The sequence below is a fragment of the Tursiops truncatus genome, chromosome 2, assembly GCF_011762595.2.
Source record: "Tursiops truncatus isolate mTurTru1 chromosome 2, mTurTru1.mat.Y, whole genome shotgun sequence".
In the NCBI taxonomy this organism is placed as follows: Eukaryota; Metazoa; Chordata; class Mammalia; order Artiodactyla; family Delphinidae; genus Tursiops; species Tursiops truncatus.
The window spans coordinates 41,375,320-41,395,618 of NC_047035.1; the positions used below are offsets into that span (position 1 = coordinate 41,375,320).

General features: G+C 34.9%; 1 protein-coding gene across 1 annotated transcript in view; it reads right to left on the reverse strand.

The window, feature by feature from the left end:
- The window catches only part of LRRC9 (leucine rich repeat containing 9), a 99,223-nt gene that overhangs the window by 41,189 nt on the left and 37,735 nt on the right, over nt 1–20,299 (reverse strand). The window contains exons 15-18 of the mRNA XM_073799892.1: nt 16,632–16,844; nt 11,588–11,707; nt 2,526–2,717; nt 1,152–1,277 (exon numbers count right to left, since the gene is read on the reverse strand). Of these exons, the coding sequence (XP_073655993.1) occupies nt 1,152–1,277; nt 2,526–2,717; nt 11,588–11,707; nt 16,632–16,844 (651 nt within the window). The remainder of the gene's footprint in view (nt 1–1,151; nt 1,278–2,525; nt 2,718–11,587; nt 11,708–16,631; nt 16,845–20,299) is intronic.

Consider the following 20,299-nt stretch of genomic DNA (forward strand, 5'->3'; position numbering starts at 1 on the left):
CAGTGAAGTGTCTGTTTAAATGTTTTGCTCAGTTTTCTGTTTGATTGGTTGTCTTTTTCCTGATATATTTTGGATATATAAAGAATATTTTTTGTCAGATGTGTTTCAAATTTCTTTTCCCAGTATATAGCTTGTCTTTTCACTTTCTGCCCTTTGAGGAATAGATGTATTAATTTTAACATAGACAAATCTAACCTTTTATAGTATATGCTCTTTGTTTCTTGCATAATAAATTCTTCCCTCATTCAAGGTTATAATGATAATCTCTGATCTTTTCTTCTAAAACATTTTTGGTTTTGCTTTTTGTAGTGAAAGCCTTAATGCACTTGTTCCAGTGCCTTTTATTGACTAGCTCCCTGATCTGTACACGCAGCTCTGTTATTTATCAATTTTCCAGGTATGTGTGGGTCTACACTGGGTCTTTATACTCTGTTGTATTGGTCTATTTGTCTAACTCTTCCAATTCCACATTGTCTTACAGGATTTTAGTAAGTTTTGATTTCTGGTAGGATAAATCCCCAACTCTTCTTCAGGAGTTAATTATATTCTTATCAACAAAAGAGTTTCTTTCCTTCACTTTGAACAGATACAAAATTAAACATTACATTAAGGAATTAATATTCAAATATTCCACAAAAAGTAAATAGCTAGATAACTAGAGTGGAGATATTTAGGATGTTGAAGCTACTTTGGCCAAAGTAGCGTTCTTAATCTGGATAATATAGGTATTTCCCCTTCCCTAAGTTAATAGGTTTTGTTTTCTTTCAGCCAGACACATATAATATCAATACTAGGTAAATAATTTACTAAATGCTTTCTCAAGGCCTCGAAGCTTACCTTATCCACAGAAAGTTGCTTATTTTCATGTAGGTTCTAAAGGACTCTGGTGAGTTCAGGTTGACTAGGAAAGAAACAGTTACCCTAGAGGTATTTTGGGGGTAGTGTGCAGGGATGAGAATCCATACAACCAGTTGGTATTTAAATGGAATACATTTAAACAGAAAAAAAATTCAAGTGATATGATTGTTATAGACTGATCTTTTTATTAGCATGCTGAGAGAATATAAAATCTCAATAACAAAATAAGAGTATGGGAAATATTATTTGTATATTCTAAATAGAACAAGAAATATTAAACAGTAAAATCCAACCTGAGTAATCTTTGTCCCAGAAATAAATTTCTTAGCTGCTGTTGCTTCTTCTTCAGAAATAAGGACTCCATCTAACTGAGTAAGAGTCTTTAATCTGCCAATAACACTCAGTCTTAATGTGGCTGGCTTGGGAAAAATACCAAAAGTTAATTTTTACAAAATATTACATGTGCTATGACATGGAAAGGAGTTCTTTGTTCCTTCCCACATAATTCAAATTATGCATCTCCTACTTTATTATATTTGTCTAAAAATAAAGGCTTAATTCTTTAAACAATAGTTGAAATTAAATTATATTTAAGAATTAATCTTTTTTGTTTGAAGGTGGATAGTTCTACTCTTGTGGAGAGAGGAAATCCCACAAGCTGTTGAAAAGTGACTGTGGTGAAAAGTGTTCACAGAACAACTGCAGTGCCTCCTGCTTATCTAGATCAGCATTTAGCTAGTCAGCTCCATGGGTGATCCAATACAGATCTTCAGCTCTTGACATTTAATTTGGCAACAGGGCTACAGCTGTACTGTGATCATTCAGGAAGTCTGATTTGGCAAAAGAAAAATATTCTTCAATTTTACTGAGCTAAAAAGGAGAAATACAATAGTATAAACATCGTAATACGGCCAGTTTAAAAGAACCAATCATGCTTTAGTCCCTTTTAAAAATGTTGAACACAGTCTATATACATTTTTGAAAAGCAAGGAAAGGAATAGTCTTGAAATTATAAACTTGGGGCTTATTTTAAATACTTGGAGATACTCTTCAGTATAATCATTGAATATTGAAATTTCTTAGCATGAATCTACATATTTTTGTGATGAGAAAGAATAGCGTTCAATCAAATTTCCTTTTATAACAGAACATAAATAAGACTTTATAATTCAGGTTCATCAGGGAATGTGAAGCATAGGAACCAAGAATAATAGAATACAGTGAGAGAAACATACTATTGTTAATTTAAAAGTAAACATGCTTTTGTTAATTTTTCCCCCTTTAATAGTATGTTTCTCTCACTGTATTCTATTATTCTTGGTTCCTATGCCTCATTACAGTAGGGTTCTAGCATGCTGAGCTATACTGCACTATGAAAATTCTCTGAAGGTGTGCAAATGGCAGTGACATCTAACACTTTTAAAACCACAATACTCTTAAACTATTAGAGGTTGCAAAAAAAGTCTGATGTGAAATTAAAGACTTTTCTTATAGTAACATTTTATTCACTTGATCACTACACTAAATTCAACTTATGAAATACTTAAGGGAATTATAGCGAGACAAAGATAGTTTGCCTATTTCTGGCTATTCTTGAATAGTAGTGAGAAAACAGCTTTGAAATAAAAATGATTGTTTGCTTTTTTATAAACATTTCTGTTTCATACCTTTTGCCATGGATTATGTCGAATATCCAGAGTGAGAAGGCTTGTGGTGTGTTTGCATAACATATTTATTTCATCGCCAGATTTTTTCAGTTGATTCCAGCTCAAGTCTAAGTGCTTAAGTTTCATCAGACCTCTAAATCCCTCAAGAGTTATCACATGGTTATGACTTGCATCCAAATATTCAAGGTTATCCTGCAACACATACAAATAGAAGTGATGCTAGAAGGATCACGGTTTGTATTTACACAGTTCTTTTCTCTCTGATTCTCTAAGTATTTTACGTGCTTTTTTGGTAATCCTCACAGAAAACCCAAACACTAGTTATACTGCAGCAATGGTATCAATGTACATATTTTCCTAGTCATTTTCTCTTAATTCTCACTTCAGCCTTTTAACATAGAGTAGCAATGTTTGTTTTCATGGAGGAGAAGGAAAAGAGAAACTGGCAAGATAATTGTCTCCAACAAACAAAGAATTACATTTCTTATATCTAGGCTTCTAGTTTATACAATTGAACTCATGGCCTGGTTAAAAAAGTTTCGTCTTCAGAGGCAGAAACTAAATCTATTCCATTCTATAATTTCCTTTTTTAGAAGTACATGATTTTTTTTTTTTTTTTTTTTTGCGGTACGCCGGCCTCTCACTGCTGTGGCCTCTCCCATTGCGGAGCACAGGCTCCGGACGTGCAGGCTCAGCGGCCATGGCTCACGGGCCCAGCCACTCCGCGGCATGTGGGATCCTCCCGGACCGGGGCACGAACCCGTGTCCCCTGCATCGGCAGGCAGACTCTCAACCACTGCGCCACCAGGGAAGCCCTATATTTTTTCTTATATAAAACATATTATTCTGTTATATAGAATTTTGTACCCTTCTAACATATTCACACACCATTAAGTATTCTTCAAAATGATTTTTCATGGGGCTTCCTTGGTGACACAGTGGTTTAGAGTCCGCCTGCCAATGTGGGGGACATGGGTTCTACCCCTGATCTGGGAAGATCCCACATGCCGTGGAGCAACTAAGCCCATGTGTCACAACTACTGAGGCTTCAGTCTAGAGCCCACGAGCCACAACTACTGAGCCCACATGCCACAACTACAGAAGCCCATGCACCTAGAGCCCATGCTCCATGACAAGAGAGGCCACTGCAGTGAGAAGCCCACGCACTGCAATGAAGAGTAGGCCCTGCTCGCCGCAACTAGAGAAAGCCTGCGCACAGCAACCAAGGCCCAATGCCACCAAAACTAAATAAATAAATTTATTTTTAAAAATGATTTTTCATGATTGCATAGTATTCTAATATGTGAATTATTAGTATTGTTTTAAACATTTCATTATGGACAATTATGTGGCTTCTAATTGTTGTCAACACTGCAACAAATGTCCGTGGTCATAATACTTTAACCGAGACGCCAATATACTTTCAGAAAAGGTTTTTAGGAATAAGATTACTGGTTTTATGGATTTCTGTATTGTTAAGACTCTTGATAAATGTTGCCAAATAGTTTTAAGGAAGTTTGTACCAGTTTTTTCTTCCAGCAATGGAATTTGAGAATGCTCGTTTCCTTAAATACTCACCAACCCACCCGCCTTATTTTAATTTATATTATTATCAGTGAAGTTGCACATCTTTTCCATGTGTTTATATTAGGCATTTAAAAATTTTGTTTGTTTGTTTGTTGTGTTTCTCATCTTTGGCCATTTATATATTCAGATCTTTATTTTACATATTTGTAAGAAGTCTTTAAGACTTTAATTTGTTACTTCTATTTGTTGCAAACAAAATTTTCTTTTAAAGTATATACGAACTCAGACCCAGAACAAGAAAGAGATAAAGAGTACTTGAAGAAAATATTTTGCAACATATTTTTTAAAATAAAAATAATATTACTATAAATTAAAAATAAACTTGATTTCTTTACAGTTTAAAACAAACAATTGTTTGAATTCACCATAGAATTAGTCACTGCTTATATAACGCATAGTTCATATTGTTGGAATAGCGTCTATTATAGTGACTCAGGTTTCAAGAGTTGAGTGTTCAGATCATTAAAATCTAAAAAATTTCTGGAAATCAAATAGTGTTACTGACTTTTTAATCTCCATAAGTAAGCATAGTAAAAATAAATCCTATAATTTACTATGATTATAATTTCTTGAACAAAAGGATATTTGGCAGTAAAAAAGTATTAAGGATATAATCTTAGAACAGTATTTTAAATTAAATTAATTTAGATTTATAAAAATTTACTATATGGCCCATCTTCTCCTATTTTTCATCAAAAAGTGGTTAAAAACTTGTCCCAAATTCCGGCACTTGCATGCAGACTAGCATTTGTGAATCATTCATCATATAAAGATAACTGCCTTCTTTCCTTGAAAATAGGGGTGGGATCTTCACTTTTTTATATTCCCAGAATATAAAACAGACTCCATACACTCCATAAATATTCAAGGAATAATATTTTCAGTTTTGTAGCAGAGTTTTGTGTTTTAACATTTCTTGTGCTTCAGTTTAAATCTTTTGTAAGTTACAGTACAATGTAGCCCAACTTACAAAAATTAAAACCCACAAGACCTCTTTAAAATATTTTAGGGGTAATAGTTCAATCTCTAAATGTAGATTAGCTGTCTCAAGGCATTAGAAACACTTTAACAATAAATTTCTCATTGGAAAAGATAAGACAGAAGTACTATTTCCATAAAAAATTAGGCCCATAATCTATGAAAGTTGCAGATAGCCATACATATTTGTCTTTCCTTGGCCAATTCTGACTATGGTGTAACTATTTTCAGAGAAAAATAAATCTGTTCCTATTCATTTTGCTTGGATACTCTCCTTTTCTGATAGTTCAGGTGAGTGAATGACAGGCATACAGCTTATGCCCTTTCAATTTACCTTATGTGGATATCTTATTTAGATTTTTAAAAACTCTACAAAAACTATATAGTGTATTTCCACCATTTATGAAGCCCAGGTCTTTCATTATATAAACAGTCACAGATTGGGTATTTTGACTCACAAGGCAAGGCCAGGGTGATGAACACATAGTAACAATATGTTTGCTTTCTGCAACCTAGTATAACTAATGCCTAGCATGCAAGATGGGTATGGAAACTCTCCATGTTAGAGACACACTTAAGGAAAATGATAGTAAAAATGAGAGGCAAATTAAAAAACTTAGAAGACAATAGGAATAATAGGTGAGTGATTAAATTAGATCATAGCCTTTTATGATGCTGAGATAAATATAATTAATATTAAACACACATACAAAGTAGATTACTGTAGAATATAGAGCCTATGCAGCATAGGTGTTCAATCTCTCTGAATCCCCACATAAAAAGAGGGTTAAAAATAAAACCAAAATTCTATGGACAACATTTATAACAAAGCTACATAACAAGGTAGCCCCATAAGTCTCAAAGAAGTTGGTGGGGATAAACCACCACCAACCACAAGACCTACATGGTGTCCAGGTCTATGTGAGAGGAAGAAGGAAGCATCAGGGCAGCCTCTGAGGGACCTGAGAATAAGAGAGCCCCAAAATAGCCAACCAATATTCAGTGGAAGGTATGAGGGCCAACTGAATACAGCAGTTGAAAGTGGGAGGAGTTTTGCCCTCTTTGATACCAGGTGAGTGCATGGGACCTACAGTAAAAAGGTCTGAAGGGGATGGAGCAGTCTAGCCCCTACGAATCTTCAAACTGCCCCACCCGGGCCCCCTTACAGAACTGAATCTTTCTTGGAGAAGAAACTGCTGGGCTAAATAAAAATTAAACAGGATAAGGACAAAAAAGGCAAATAAAAGAGAAAGTTCAAACTGAAGTGGAAGAAGGGAATAGAGCCAGGAAATTTCAGAAAGTAAGTGCTACAGTTTTTAAACAGTACATATAAACAGCAGAAGAGGGAGATCTGTGAAATTAGAAAAGCTTTCCCAAACCCCACTTTTGTTTTTAAAGTTAAGAACTAATTTCACTGGAAAATGAGCAGCAAAAAAGTATTAAGGTCAAATCCCAGATAAAGCTGTGTGCGTGTGTGTGTGTGTGTGTGTGTGTGTGTAAGACAGAGAGAGAGAAATATTGCTATATTGCTGCAGGCAATAAAAGTATACCAGAAATATATGCCCAAGAAACATATCATAACCATAAACCTATTATTTCAGAAAAAGCAAAAAGATTTAAGAATGATACAAGATACAAAATAACAACATAAATCTGGATTAGAAAAACTCAGAAATGAGATGAAAGAACCCAGAAAAGAATTCGAAATAAAATAATAAAAGCATTTCAGAAATGAAGATTAAACTAGTCAAAGACAAAAGACGTAAACACAACAAATAATGCCTTAAGATAAATAGAAGGTGAAAAAGATGAAAATTTAAAAAATCAAATCAATTTAAAATCTAAATGGAGAGATAAAAAGGACTCAAGAGAAAGTGACAAATAGTGAAGATAGGTAAAGATTCAACATATGGATAATGGGAGTTCCTAAAGAAGAGAACCAAAGAAAGGAAACAGAAAAATTGCTAAAAACCTCCAGTTCAAAAAAACAAAAGAAAAAATGATTTTAATCTACATTTTGGAAAAGCATACTGTGAATCCGAAATATTGACCCGGAACAACGAAGCCTGTGACTTACAAGGGAAAAAATTATACATTCTCATCAGACTTTTCTACCGCAACACTTTATGCCAGAAGAAAATGAAATAACATTTAAGATGCCCAAGAAAAGAAATTGTGAGCCAAGGATTTTATATCTAACAAAACTGCCTTTCAAGTATGAAGGACATAGATAAATTATTATCAACATTCAGTAACCGAAGGGATACTGTTTCCATAAGCCCTTCCTGAGGAATCTATAATAGAATATTTTTCAGACAATCAAAATGTTTGATACCACCCTAAGAACTGGTGATAAGAATTAAATACACAATTACCAATGAACTAAAAGGGAGAGTGTACAGAATGTAAGGGCTACATGCTCTAACAAAGTAGATATAGTATGATAATTTTAATTATTTTTTAAAATAGAGAAGAATGAAAAGAACATACACAAAATTTTTAAAAAATCTTTCCAGTAACATGTTGATGAGAGTATTAGCGCTATCATTCTGAGACTTTTGTGTGTGTAATAGGGGATAAAACAAATGAGTGATTATTAAATATCCTAATTCTATCACCTTGTATCCCTGAGAATCAGGATTATTGTTGTGGGAAAAAAAGATATAGATGTAAGTAACAGAGAAAGGTTAAGTTAAATGATTTGCAGTCTTAAATTCGAATTGGAAGCATCAATATAAATTCATGAGGTTAGTTTTACTTGCACATATACCACACACACACACACACACACACACACACACACACCCCTCCCCCACAACAAATTCTGTCCAATGGAAAGACCTAGAAACAATGACAAACCCAGATTGTGGCCCTTAAATACCACTTCTCTAAAAGAAACCAGGGCTCCTTGAAGAAATAGTTGATCCCATGTCTGCAACAGAAAAATACATAAAATGTGTATGGAACATCTTTCATACCAGGTGGCAAAGAAGCTATCACAGACTACTAGGGTCATGGCAAAAGGAGCTAACCTTATGATGCTTCCACTGGCTAAGGATGAGAAAATTTGAGCTTCAATCATGATAGTAATTGCAGTAAATTGAATATCATCAAATATGTTTAAGTCCTTGCATTCCTAATGATATTAAAACTAAAAAAGTATTGCTTATCTTTGGGAATTCGTAAGGAACTAATTCATTATCTTCAAAGTTGGTAAATAAAATCAAATAAACATCTATTCTGCATTTTCTATATGAATAGTCCTACTGGGTATCCAAATAATAGATAAGGGGAAACGTCTCTATGTAAAAGTGTTCCAATTAATAAATGAAAAAGAAATTCTAGAATAAGAATGTTGCTATTTTGTAATCTCCAATGAATTAAAAGATACAGGCATTAATAATGGCTCCTAGAATCAGAAAAGTGAGACAACTAGACATTATGTGTCCCTGTAGTCTCGCCAGAGGAATGGAACCAGAGTCTGATCCAATCTCTGGATCCAGTTGCCAATTTGTAGAAAATCTGGAGGGTGGAGGGCATGTAGGGTGTATCATAGGTAAGCAAATTGGCAGGGTCTGGACTGTGGTAAACTCTGGTTTTGAAGGTCCAAGTATTTCTACAGATAAACAGTGGGGAGCAGATGGGGATAGAAGGGAAACTTAAAAGAGACTTTAAAAATACAGTACATTAAAAAAAAAAAGGGAAAACCAAATTTCTGTGCTAGGGATACACATTTGGGGTGATGGAACTATAGGGGGAAAAGAGCAGGGAGAGGATAACTATTAGCAGTCAGGATAATGATTTCTTGAAGGAATGGGGCATATAGAAGGGGTTTATGCTGTAGGTGGCAAAGTTTTATTTCTTGACTTGGACGCTAGTTAACAAGCATGTTCACCTTATAATAATTTACTAAACCACTTGTTTGTAATATGTAGTTTTCAGTATCCGTGTTTTATTTTACATACAGTATCTCCTCTCTCTGAACATCCGAAGATCCTTACAGTCATTTTTAGAGACATGTTTATACACTGGATTCTTAATGTCTGAGGGGTCTATATCTAGCTAGCTACCTTTACTAGTTCTAAAATTTGAAAATACCACTTGGGCATAAAATTTGTCCAGTTCCCTTACCTGTAAAATAACTGTGGTAATAGTCATCCAATAAGCAGGCTGTGAGGCTATGATGATGAAAGAAATCTTTGTATTAAAGAACAACAAAGCTACATTGCAAATACATGCTGGGCAGCTGGCTAAGCTCACTCACCTTGCATGACTTAAGAGTTTAGTCTTTAAATCTGTGCCTAAGCAAAATTATAATGCTTGTTATAACCTTTGGAACTGCAAGCAAATCATTAGAAGAAAATTAAACAAAAATGCCCAAAATTTATATATAGTCCTGGGACCTCTATTAAACTACCTTCTTTCCTCAGTTGCATACCAAACCCAAGGGAATTCTATTAAAAAGGACTTTGGCCTTGCAGTTAAGTCCTTAATCCATTTTGCATGTGGCCGTCCAGTTTCACAACACCATTAAAATTCCTAGAAGAAATATAGGCAGTATGCTCTTTTATGTTGGTCTTAGCAATGTCTTTCTAGATATGTCTCCTAAACAAAAGCAAAAATAAACAAATGGGACTACACCAAACTATAAAGCTTCTGTACAGCAAAGGAAACCATCAACAAAATGAAAGGACAGCCTACTGAATTGGAGAAGATATTTGCAAATCATATATCTGATAAGGGGCTGATATCCAAAATATATTAAAAAACTCGTTCACCTCAACAACAAAAATACCCCAAACAACCCAATTTTAAAAATGGGCACAGGAGCTTTTTCCAAAGAAGACATACAGATGGCCAACAGGTGCATGAAAAGATGTTCATCACTAATTATTAGGGGAACACAAATCAAAACCACGAGATATCACCTCATGCCTATTAGAATAGCTATTATCAAAAAGGCAAGAATTAAAAAGAGGATGTGGAGAAAAGTAAACCCTCATACACTGTTGGTGAGAATGTAAATTGGTGCAGCCACTGTGAAAAACAGTATGGAGATTCCTCAAAAATTAAGAATAGAACCACCATATGATCCAGCTTTTCTACTTCTATTTATCTGAAGAGTACAAAAAACACTAATTCAAAATATGCACCCCTATGTTCATAGCATCATTATTTACAATTGCCAAGATATGGAAGCAACCCAATTGTCCATCAACAGATGAATGGATAAAGAAGATGTGGTACATATATACAATGGAATATTACTCAGACATAAAAACGATGAAATCTTGCCATTTTCAACAACATGGATGGACTTGGAGGGTATTATGCTAAGTGAAATAAGTCAGACAAAGACAAATACTGTATGATATCACTTGTATGTGGAGTAAAAAAACCAAAATAAATGAACAAACCAAACTAAATAAAAACAAACATATAGATAAAAGGAACACAGTAGTGATTACCAGAGGGGAAGTAGGGTGGAGGGAGGGCAAAATGGGTAAAGGTGGTCAACTGTATGGTGATACATAGAAACTAAACTTTTGGTGGTGAGAGCACTGTAGTATATACAGAAGTTGAAATATAATATTGTACACACTTTTATAAACTTATATAATGTCATAAACCAATGTTACCTCAATTTAAAAAAAAGGACTTTGGCTTAGTAAAAGAAAAAAGGAAGAGGGTTTAATACTAAAATCTAAGGCCAATAAGCAAAGCAGCAACTCTCACCACAGTCGCAGAAGTAGCAGTACAAGGGCCTTGACATGGTTGCAAGGAGATAGAGAATGAGCAAGACCTGAGAATGATGATATATTCTGAAAATGTATGTCAGTGACTTGGGACCTATGGAAACAGGGGATGCTGGGTTGGAGTTCTGGAACCCATATGTAATTATTTTTGTTATATGACATATAACAGGGAAAACAAAAGCCAGATAAGATCCATACGTGTGTGTACATGTGTATTACTGTATTTGTCCTTGATTTATAAGAAGGCAAACACAAATCAAACAAGATCTATGTGTGTGATGAGGGTAGAAAGGACAAGGCAGAGAGAAAGAGAACTAACCATATGGATAATGAACAGATGGGAAGACCTGACAAGATTAGCTGTGAAGTGGTAAACTAGAAAGTGAAGAAGAAATAAAGACTCACAATAAGGAGAAAAAAAAAGAGAAAAAAAGAGCAGAAGAAATTGGAAATGACACTTTATAAATGCCATTTTAAAAACAGGTCTGGAGTAATTTTACATTTATTTTCAAGTAGTTAGAAATCAGATATGGCCACAGGTGTATATTTGGTTTGTAAACAGAATCTAAATCTAAGGCGTATTTTAGAGAAAGTAACATACTATATATATAGTTTATGTATGTTTTGTTCCTGAATTGGGCTGTTAATATGGTATATATGAGGTCTAAATTACAAAAATAATTTATTCATTAAATTAATAATTTTATTTTACTTAAATAATTTCAAAAAGACAGTTCTTACCAGGTGGTATATATCATCTAAACAAGTAAATTCATTAAAGCTGATATTAAGTTTTCGAAGTCCTGTTAACTTGGAGAGATCTCTCAATTTACTCAAGCTGTTTCCATGTAGATTCAGACTCTGAAGTAAAATAAAATGTAAATAAAAAACAAGACAGATTATATCCTAATTATAGCTATTTAAATAACATTAAGAGAGAGCCAATGAGAAAAAAATATAATTTTGAAAGTATAGTCTGATTTTATAATATGATTTTAAAAGGTATAGTTTCTAATAGCAGCATTGCATCTGGTTCTTGATTAATTTGATCTTCCACTTGCTCTAAGTTTATCAATAATCGGCATGAAATTCTTTTTAGAAAATGGCTAAATATTTTGTTGTGATATTCATTAGGGCAGACTTATTTCTCAGGCTAGTGAACAGTGTAGGCCCTAAAGATTTTGGGTATTGGCTAGGTCGCCTCGCAAGAAAAAGGATGGCAAGGATACATCCTGATTACAGGAAACCATATGAGGGCACTGGACTAAGGAAGAAAGGCTGAGGGTGTTAAAGTGGGAGACACAACATCAAAGAAGGAATTGGGAGAGTGTCTAAGACAGTTTCTACATCAGAATTTGGCCCAGATTTTCCCTGCCCATTTGATCCTGGGCTGTATAAAAATGAATGTTATGGGCTTCCCTGGTGGCGCAGTGGTTGAGAGTCCGCCTGCCGATGCAGCGGACACGGGTTTGTGCCCCGGTCTGGGAAGATCCCACATGCCGTGGAGCAGCTGGGCCCGTGAGCCATGGCCGCTGAGCCGGCGCGTCCGGAGCCTGTGCTCCGCAACGGGAGAAGCCACAACAGTGAGAGGCCCGCGTACCACAAAAAAAAAAAAAAAAAAAAAGAATGTTACTATATTTTTATATTTAGGGGAAACCCTGATGTCTACATAATTTTTCTCTTTAAACTATAACATTGTTAATGGTATCAAATGAAGATTTATGCATAGTCTACAAAATAAATAGTAGCACAAGAAAATGTCAATATAATTGACCACCTTATTCACAACAAATGGGTATCATGATAAAATCAGGTATCTACCTCCCAACCCTCTTCACTTACCACCACCATCTTATACCCTATTATACTGTGGACATAACTAAATTCCTGGCAGGGAGAAACAATTGAATGTCAAATAGTTATCAAAATTTTGCTAAAATTAAGAAGGGCCAATTTATGCAGACTAGTTTACAGGTCACACATGACAGATTCTACAGATAACTTACACTTAACATGTTCACAATTGAATTCATCATCTTCTCTTATCTGCTTGGCAGTCCATATTTTCAATCCTGATTAAGAGTTTCACCATCTAACAGATATTGTTGATCATCCATTTCCCCTCTTTTCTATATACATTTGATTCTAGAAATGTTTCTTAAATCAACCGCTCCATACCATCACCACTACAGTGCCTTAGTTCAGACTATTATTTGTCCTTTGGACTACTACAATAGTTTCTACTGGATTTCTATACCACCAGTCTGACCACAGTTAAATCTAAACACAAGCTATCAAAGGTAGGGTCTTTAAAAACAGAGAGCCTATTCCCTAAACAAAAGAATGTAAACTTATAAATTTGCCTTCTGAAATCCATCCCGATGTGGCTATAACCTCTTACTCTTCCATCCACAGCCTCATGTATCTTCTTTGTATTCCAACCTACACCTATACTTCCACTGTCACACACCCAATGTTCTAGTCACACTGAATTCCTCAGTGTTCCCTGAAGACACCAGGATCTTTCAAAACCATGTGTTTACAGATAAAGTATTTCCTCTGCTTGGAAGACAAAAACAATGAAATCTCTCATATCCTTCAAAAATCCACAAAAAACCCACCTCTTTCTGTGGACCTCTCCCAGCAACTCCAAACTTCCTGTATTTGTTTCCATATCTGTCTCCTCCACTGAAATAATATCCTTGGGGCAGGGAAAATAACTTATTCATTGAACCCCCAATACTTATTTCATTGCCTAAAATACAGCAAATCTCAGTAAATGCTAAATGAGTAAACCAGTACAAAAGCCAGACATAACTGACAACTCTAGGTTTCAGTATTTAATTGTGCTGTAAGAGAATATAAAATTATGTTACTCTGGGTTTTTTATTTCTACATATTTTATTTATTTTTATAGATGTCCTCATGAAACTCGACCTGGTGGGGATAACTGAAAAGAAAACAAGAGGTATGTACCCTCCCCTCAGTTTCTCTTACAGTAACGGCACAAAGAAGGGAGAACAAAGGGTGTGATATCTAAATATCCTTCTTCTAATATCTAGTATTCTTACTGGAAACCCTAGAAAATTTGCTGGCTTTTAAGCAATATAGGCAAATTTAATATGAAAAAGCCCCTCCATTCTTATGTTATGCGTGTTGACCAAATTAATACAGTCAGGTGGAGGTCACAAGCTGCCCAAGGTGTTCTGAAGTCTTAACTCTCCTCTGTTTCTTATCACAAACCAAAGATAATAAAAAAGACCTACCTTCTGGTGCTGTTTTTTTTAAAAACTTTTATTTAATCCCTTTAAATCTATAGGAATACATGTTCTATAAGCTCAGTCCAATCAGAGCGCATTCATTTATTAAACCTTTCATTACTGAAGCTTTATTATCAAGAATTCATTACTCAAATATGAAATCTTGACAATATAGTTCAGAAACAATTTTTCCATGCTGTCAGCTGGAAGACTGCTCCTGTAATAAGTATACTGCACACTTATGATAAAGGTGGTGATATTGCCATCATGTTATGAAGTTTTCCTTCCTCTCTAATAATAATCCTCTAAGGTAACGACAGTCTCCTAGACTTGAAGATTTGGTGGATGATGCTAACACAGTTTAACCAACGCAATCCCATAAACTTTCTTAAAAAAGTGTTTCAAATATTTTTAGAAGCAGACTGAAAACTGTTGACCTCACTTATTATTTTAAAAAATATTTTTTACTTTCTGTTTCACACAATCACTTGAGAAAAAACTGTCATCATAAACAATGGATTTAGAAATGTAACGATGGAGCAAAGTAATTGACTTTCAAGATAAAAATCATTTCAGAATTTTTATCTGTACCTTAGCTTTCAATGCATGCATAGAAAGATAGCGTCATGTAAGAATAAGAATAATTTGTCTTCTTAAGTATTCTTATCAATTTATCAGTTAATATCAATTTGTTTACTACTTCTGCAGGTTCAAGTAAACAACCCACTTTCTTTGTTAAGAACCACTCAAGACATTCTGTTTTAAAACAAGTAACTAATGAGTATCTCATGTGTGCTAGGTATTGTGCTAGATAATGGCAGAGTTGATGCTAGTCCACTCAGTGTTTATGAGTAAATTAGAAAAAGGCATCCTTACCTCAAGATGCCTTTATTTTCCAGCTTTTAGAAAATTGTTACAATAGGCTGATTTTGTTAGTAAAAGAAATTTTACCAACAGTCATCAAAAAATTGTTGTAGTAAATATACTACTCTTATTTGAAAGTTGCCCCTTAGGTGTGGCCCTTTTGTTCAATGTACACTGTACAATCTTATATTTTTGCCCTCACGCTGGGAATATAAATGACTAAGAACAGCCTAATCTCTGCCCTTGTGGAATTTATAGTTTAGGAAGGCATATGACAAAGGAATCTTACTTAGATTCTTAACTAGACCTAGAGGTAAGAGGATTTAATGCTAAAGTATAGATCAAAAATATGTGTGGGAGTTAACTAGGAGAAACGGGGTCAGCGGAGAACATTCCATGCAGGAGTACAGTGCAGGAGTACAGTACAAGTGCAGAGGCTCTGTGTGGCTGCAAACAGGGTACATTAAAAAACAAGAAGGAGGCTGAGCACAGGTTGCTAAAGGGAGGGTAATATGAGAAGAGTGTGGATAGACAGGCCAGGAACCAGGTCATGCAAAACCTTATAGGCCATATTAAGGACTCTGGTTTTATTTTTAAAACAATGGAAAATCATTTGAGCATTTCAAATAGGAGTAGTGAGGGGTGACAAATCAGACTTGCTATTTGAAAAGACTCCTCTCGCTTCAACATGGAGAATGGGTTGTGGCCTTAAAGCGGAAGCAGGACAAGGCCTCTTTTGCATAGCTCTAGTAGGCATGTACCTCCCCAGCCCCCAACACACAGACACACACACCTTGTATTGAGTTATAGTCAAGTTATATAGTGAATGGCATCCAAAGAGCACATTAACAGAATACAATGTGCATGGTGCCTCCTGGAGTTGTGTAGTAGCCCTATGGAAGTAGTCTAGGTTGGAGATAAAGGGAGTTTGGACAGAATGGTAGCAGATTTGAAATGGACAGATTGAGAGTCAAGATATAGAGGGAGGCTTAATATCTCAATAGAATTTCCTCAGTGTAAAGTAAGTTGCTTCAATAAGTTACTCAAATTCTGTTGATTAATTTTGTAAAGATAAAACTCCTGTATTCTATGTTGATTGGTCCTGGAAACTGTTTTGAAACTTACTATCTTAATCAGTTAAAGAGAGTTTATTTGTTATTCAGGAATGAAATTCCTTGCAAATTACAAGGCTACCTCTAGACCTCCACTGTCCTCTATGATAGCCCCTAGCCACGTGGGGCTATTGAGCACTTGAACTGTGAACTGAGATGTACTGTGAGTGTAAAATATGCTCCAGGTTTCAGAGACTTAGCATGAAACTATCTGTTAATGAATCTTCATATTGCCTGTATGTTGAAATGATAATATTTGGGATATATTGAGTTAACTATAATATATTATTAAAATTAATCTTACCTTTTAATTTTAAAAATCTTTAAAAATGTGGCTAATAGAAAATTCAAAATTACATACGTGGTTAATATTATATTACTACTGGACAACACTGATCAGTAGAAGAAAAGGGCTGGGCACTTTTAAGCATGCCTGGCATGGACAGCATGCTGCCTGGCATCATCAGATAGGTGGTTTAATATCTTTAGATTTCATGCGATAGATTCTGACCAAATTCAAGGTTCATGTCCCCAAATTTTAATACTCACCACAATATGACTGTAAATGCTAGTCTTGGCAAGGGAAAGTATTGTTTTATCATCCAAGCGAGTAAGTTTTGGTCTGGGCTTGATCCTGGGATCCATTTTTATAACTTCATCATCAAATTTCAAATCCTGGGACAATACTGATCCTTCTGAATTTTTTTTGCTCTCTTCTAGGATAACATTGTTGAATGCAGAAAATAAAGAGTGAGCCTTGACCTAAAAAATTTATTAAAAATGTTGAAAATTTGGTTGCTGTATTTATCATTTTGAAAAAGAAATAGGCTATGTAGGAAAGATGAATTAACTTTTGTTCCTGTTATATAGTAATATCTATGATGAGTATCACATTAGGAAATCTATGAGAGTAGATTAAAACTGTGGGCTAAGAATGGGTGTGTCCTCCTGCTGAAAATTCCCTAAAACTAGCAAAAGACAAGTTAAAAATATTTTATAACAGTGGAGAGGGTACCAACGAAAGACTAAAAATTGTGAGATATAAATCAGAAGGGACTGAACTGACAGACAAATAGGAGCAGAAATGTAACCTGCAGCCAAAATATGCGCAGGAGATAACCACTTCAAAGAGCAGATCCCAAGAAACTTGACGTTCAGAGTGAACAAGTAAAATAGCAGGAGGATGCTCTAGGTAATTATCAGGCAACTAAGTAATTATCATAAGAACTGTGGATGAATGGGCAAAAACAACATGAACAAACAGAAATGGGTCTAGGAAAAACCAAAATGGTCCGTAAGAGAATTTTTTTTTTACTTTTTCATTTTATATTTATTTATTTATTTTGGCTGCACCGGGTCCTAGTTGCAGCATGCGGGATCTTCATTGCGGCATGCGGGATTTTTAGTTGCGGCACACAAACTCTCAGTTGCAGCAGGCATGGGGGATCTAGTTCCCCAACCAGGGATCGAACCTGGGCCTCCTGTGTTGGGAGCATGGAGTCTTACTCACTGGACCACCAGGGAAGTCCCCATAAGAGAATTTTTTAAAATCTGGGAGAACAAAGCATCTATAAAAGAATAGGCTGCTACAGAAAAGAATAGGGTAAATGCTTTGAAGTCAAAGTAAAAACAATTAGTGAAATAGAAAATATTCAATAAACGTTCTGAGAAAGCAAATGGATATGACAGCAAATCAAATTAGCAAGTGGAAGCTAATATTGAGGACATCTTCCAGAGCACAGAATTTAAAAACAGAAATGTAAATACAAGAGAAAAAAAATTAAAATACATGCAGGATCAGTTCAGAATGTCCAATGTTTAACAAACAGAGGTTCCAGAGGGCTTAACAGAGAATGGAAGAGAAGAAATGATCAAGGAATTAAGAGAAAGAAACTTCCCAGAGGTGATGAAAGAACTGAATATTCCGATTAAAAGAGTTCATGAAGTGGCAAAGCAGAAGGATGATGGAGGTCTTTGCCGACATCACTGAAGTCAGTCACAACAGCCAGGGACTTGGCCTCACTACTTCTTGTTATTTCAGTTATTCTGTTTTCTGTTTGTTTGGATTTCTGTGTCTTTTGCTGAAAGCATATTTGACTGATACAATCCGCTTCATAACAATATAAAATATAAATGCCCAGAACTATACTTAACAAGAAATGTTTAAGACGTATATAAAGGAAAATGTTGGAGAGGACTTGAGTAAATGGAATAACTTATCATGTTCCTGGATGAGGGGCCCAATACTACAAAGTAGTCAGTTTGCCCCAAATTAAATTTAAATTCAATACAATCACAATCAAATCCTAATAGGACTTTTAAATAGAACTTAACAAACTGTTTCTAAATTTTATTTGGAAAGGAAAATGTTCAAGAATAGCCAAGAATTAAAAAAATATACATAAGTGGGGACAGGGGAAGAGAATTTGCCCTATCACATATCAAAACATATCATCAGGTTGTAATAACCAAAATAATGTGGTAGGTGTCCAAGATTAGACAGAGAGATCAATGGAACAGAAATAGAAGGATCTATAAATAGACCACTTATATATGAAAATAATTTTAATGATAGCTAATATTTCAAAATAGATTAAAAAAGATGATGCTTGGTCCATTTTTAAGGATAAAATTATTTGACCTCCCCAACCTCACACAGAATAAAACAATTTCTAGATAGAATTAAAAAGCTAAAAGTTTTAGGTACTTCCCTGGTGGTCCAGTGGTAAAGAATCTGCCTTCCAGTGCAGGGGAAGTGGGTTTGATCCCTGGTCGGGGAACTAAGATCCCACATGCCGTGGGGCCAGCTAAGCCCGTGCACCACAACTACTGAGCCTGGGCACCTCAACTAGAGAGCCACCTGCCACAACTACAGAGCCCATGCTCCCTGGAGCCCGCGCACCACAACTAGAGAAGAGAAAACCCGCACGCCACAACTAGAGAAGAGAAAACCTGCACACCACAACTAGAGAAGAGAAAACCCACACGCCACAACTAGTGAGAAGCCCGCACACCGCAACAAAAGAAGAGCCTGTGTGCCGCAACAAAAGATCCCACGTGCCTCAACGAAGATTCCGTGTACTGCAACTAAGACCCAACACAGCCAAAAAAAAAAAAGGCTAAAATTTTTAGAACAACCTATATTAGTATTGGAAGAAAATAAAGGAGAATATTTATATAAGCCTTATGAAGTGAGACATAAAATTCAGAATCCATAATGTAAAAGATGGAGAGATCTGATCTCTTAAAAATTAACTTGTAAATTACAAATGAAAATGACAAATACTTTTTTTGCTACAAATAAAATGAAAATACAAGTGACAGAAAACATTTGCATATATATAAAAGATAAAGGATTAACATCTAGAATGCATATAAAGATTTTTCCAATCAATATGAAAAAGATAGAGTCCAATAGAAAATGATCAAAGGATATAACAGGTGATTCATAAAACTGTAAATAATCTATAAGCACATGAAAGGATAAAATATCTTTTCTTTGGCCATAAGATATAAACAAAAAGATTGATAACACCTGTGTTGGTAAAGATGTAAAGAAACAAGCACTGTCACACACTGTTGGAAATTTATAAAATGGTTCAACTTCTGTAAAGAGTACTGGCAAAATCTATCAAAATTAAAACACATATATCCATATATCCTTTGACTAGCCAATTCTTCTACAAATATGTGCTGCAGAAAAACTTCCATATTTGTATGGAAGATGCATCTGCAATGATACTCACTGAAATATTGTTTTAAGTAGTAATAAAATTGGAGACAACCTATGTTTCATCAACAGGGGAACAGTCAAATAAATCAGAGTATTACTGAATAGTATGAAGTCACCAAAAGACTGAAGTATAGACCTATGTGTACTGAAGTGAAATTTGTCCAAAACATATTGTTAAAGGCAAAAAATTTACAGAATACTCAGAACTTGACTCTACTACGTAAAATGGTATATGTTGTCATATGTGTAAATGCACAGAAAAAAAGGTTGAAAGCAAACCCACAAAGCTATTAACAGTGGATGCCTTCAGGAAAGGGAGTGGTGGTGGGATTGAGGTGAAAGCAGATTTTCATGTTTATTCTATATTCTTCAATACAGTTTGAATCTTTTCCAGTGAGACTACAGTTATATATTACTCATGTAATATATTTGCATGATAAAATATTTAGGTGTCATAATGATTTGTTTTGAAAATTAAGTCCTT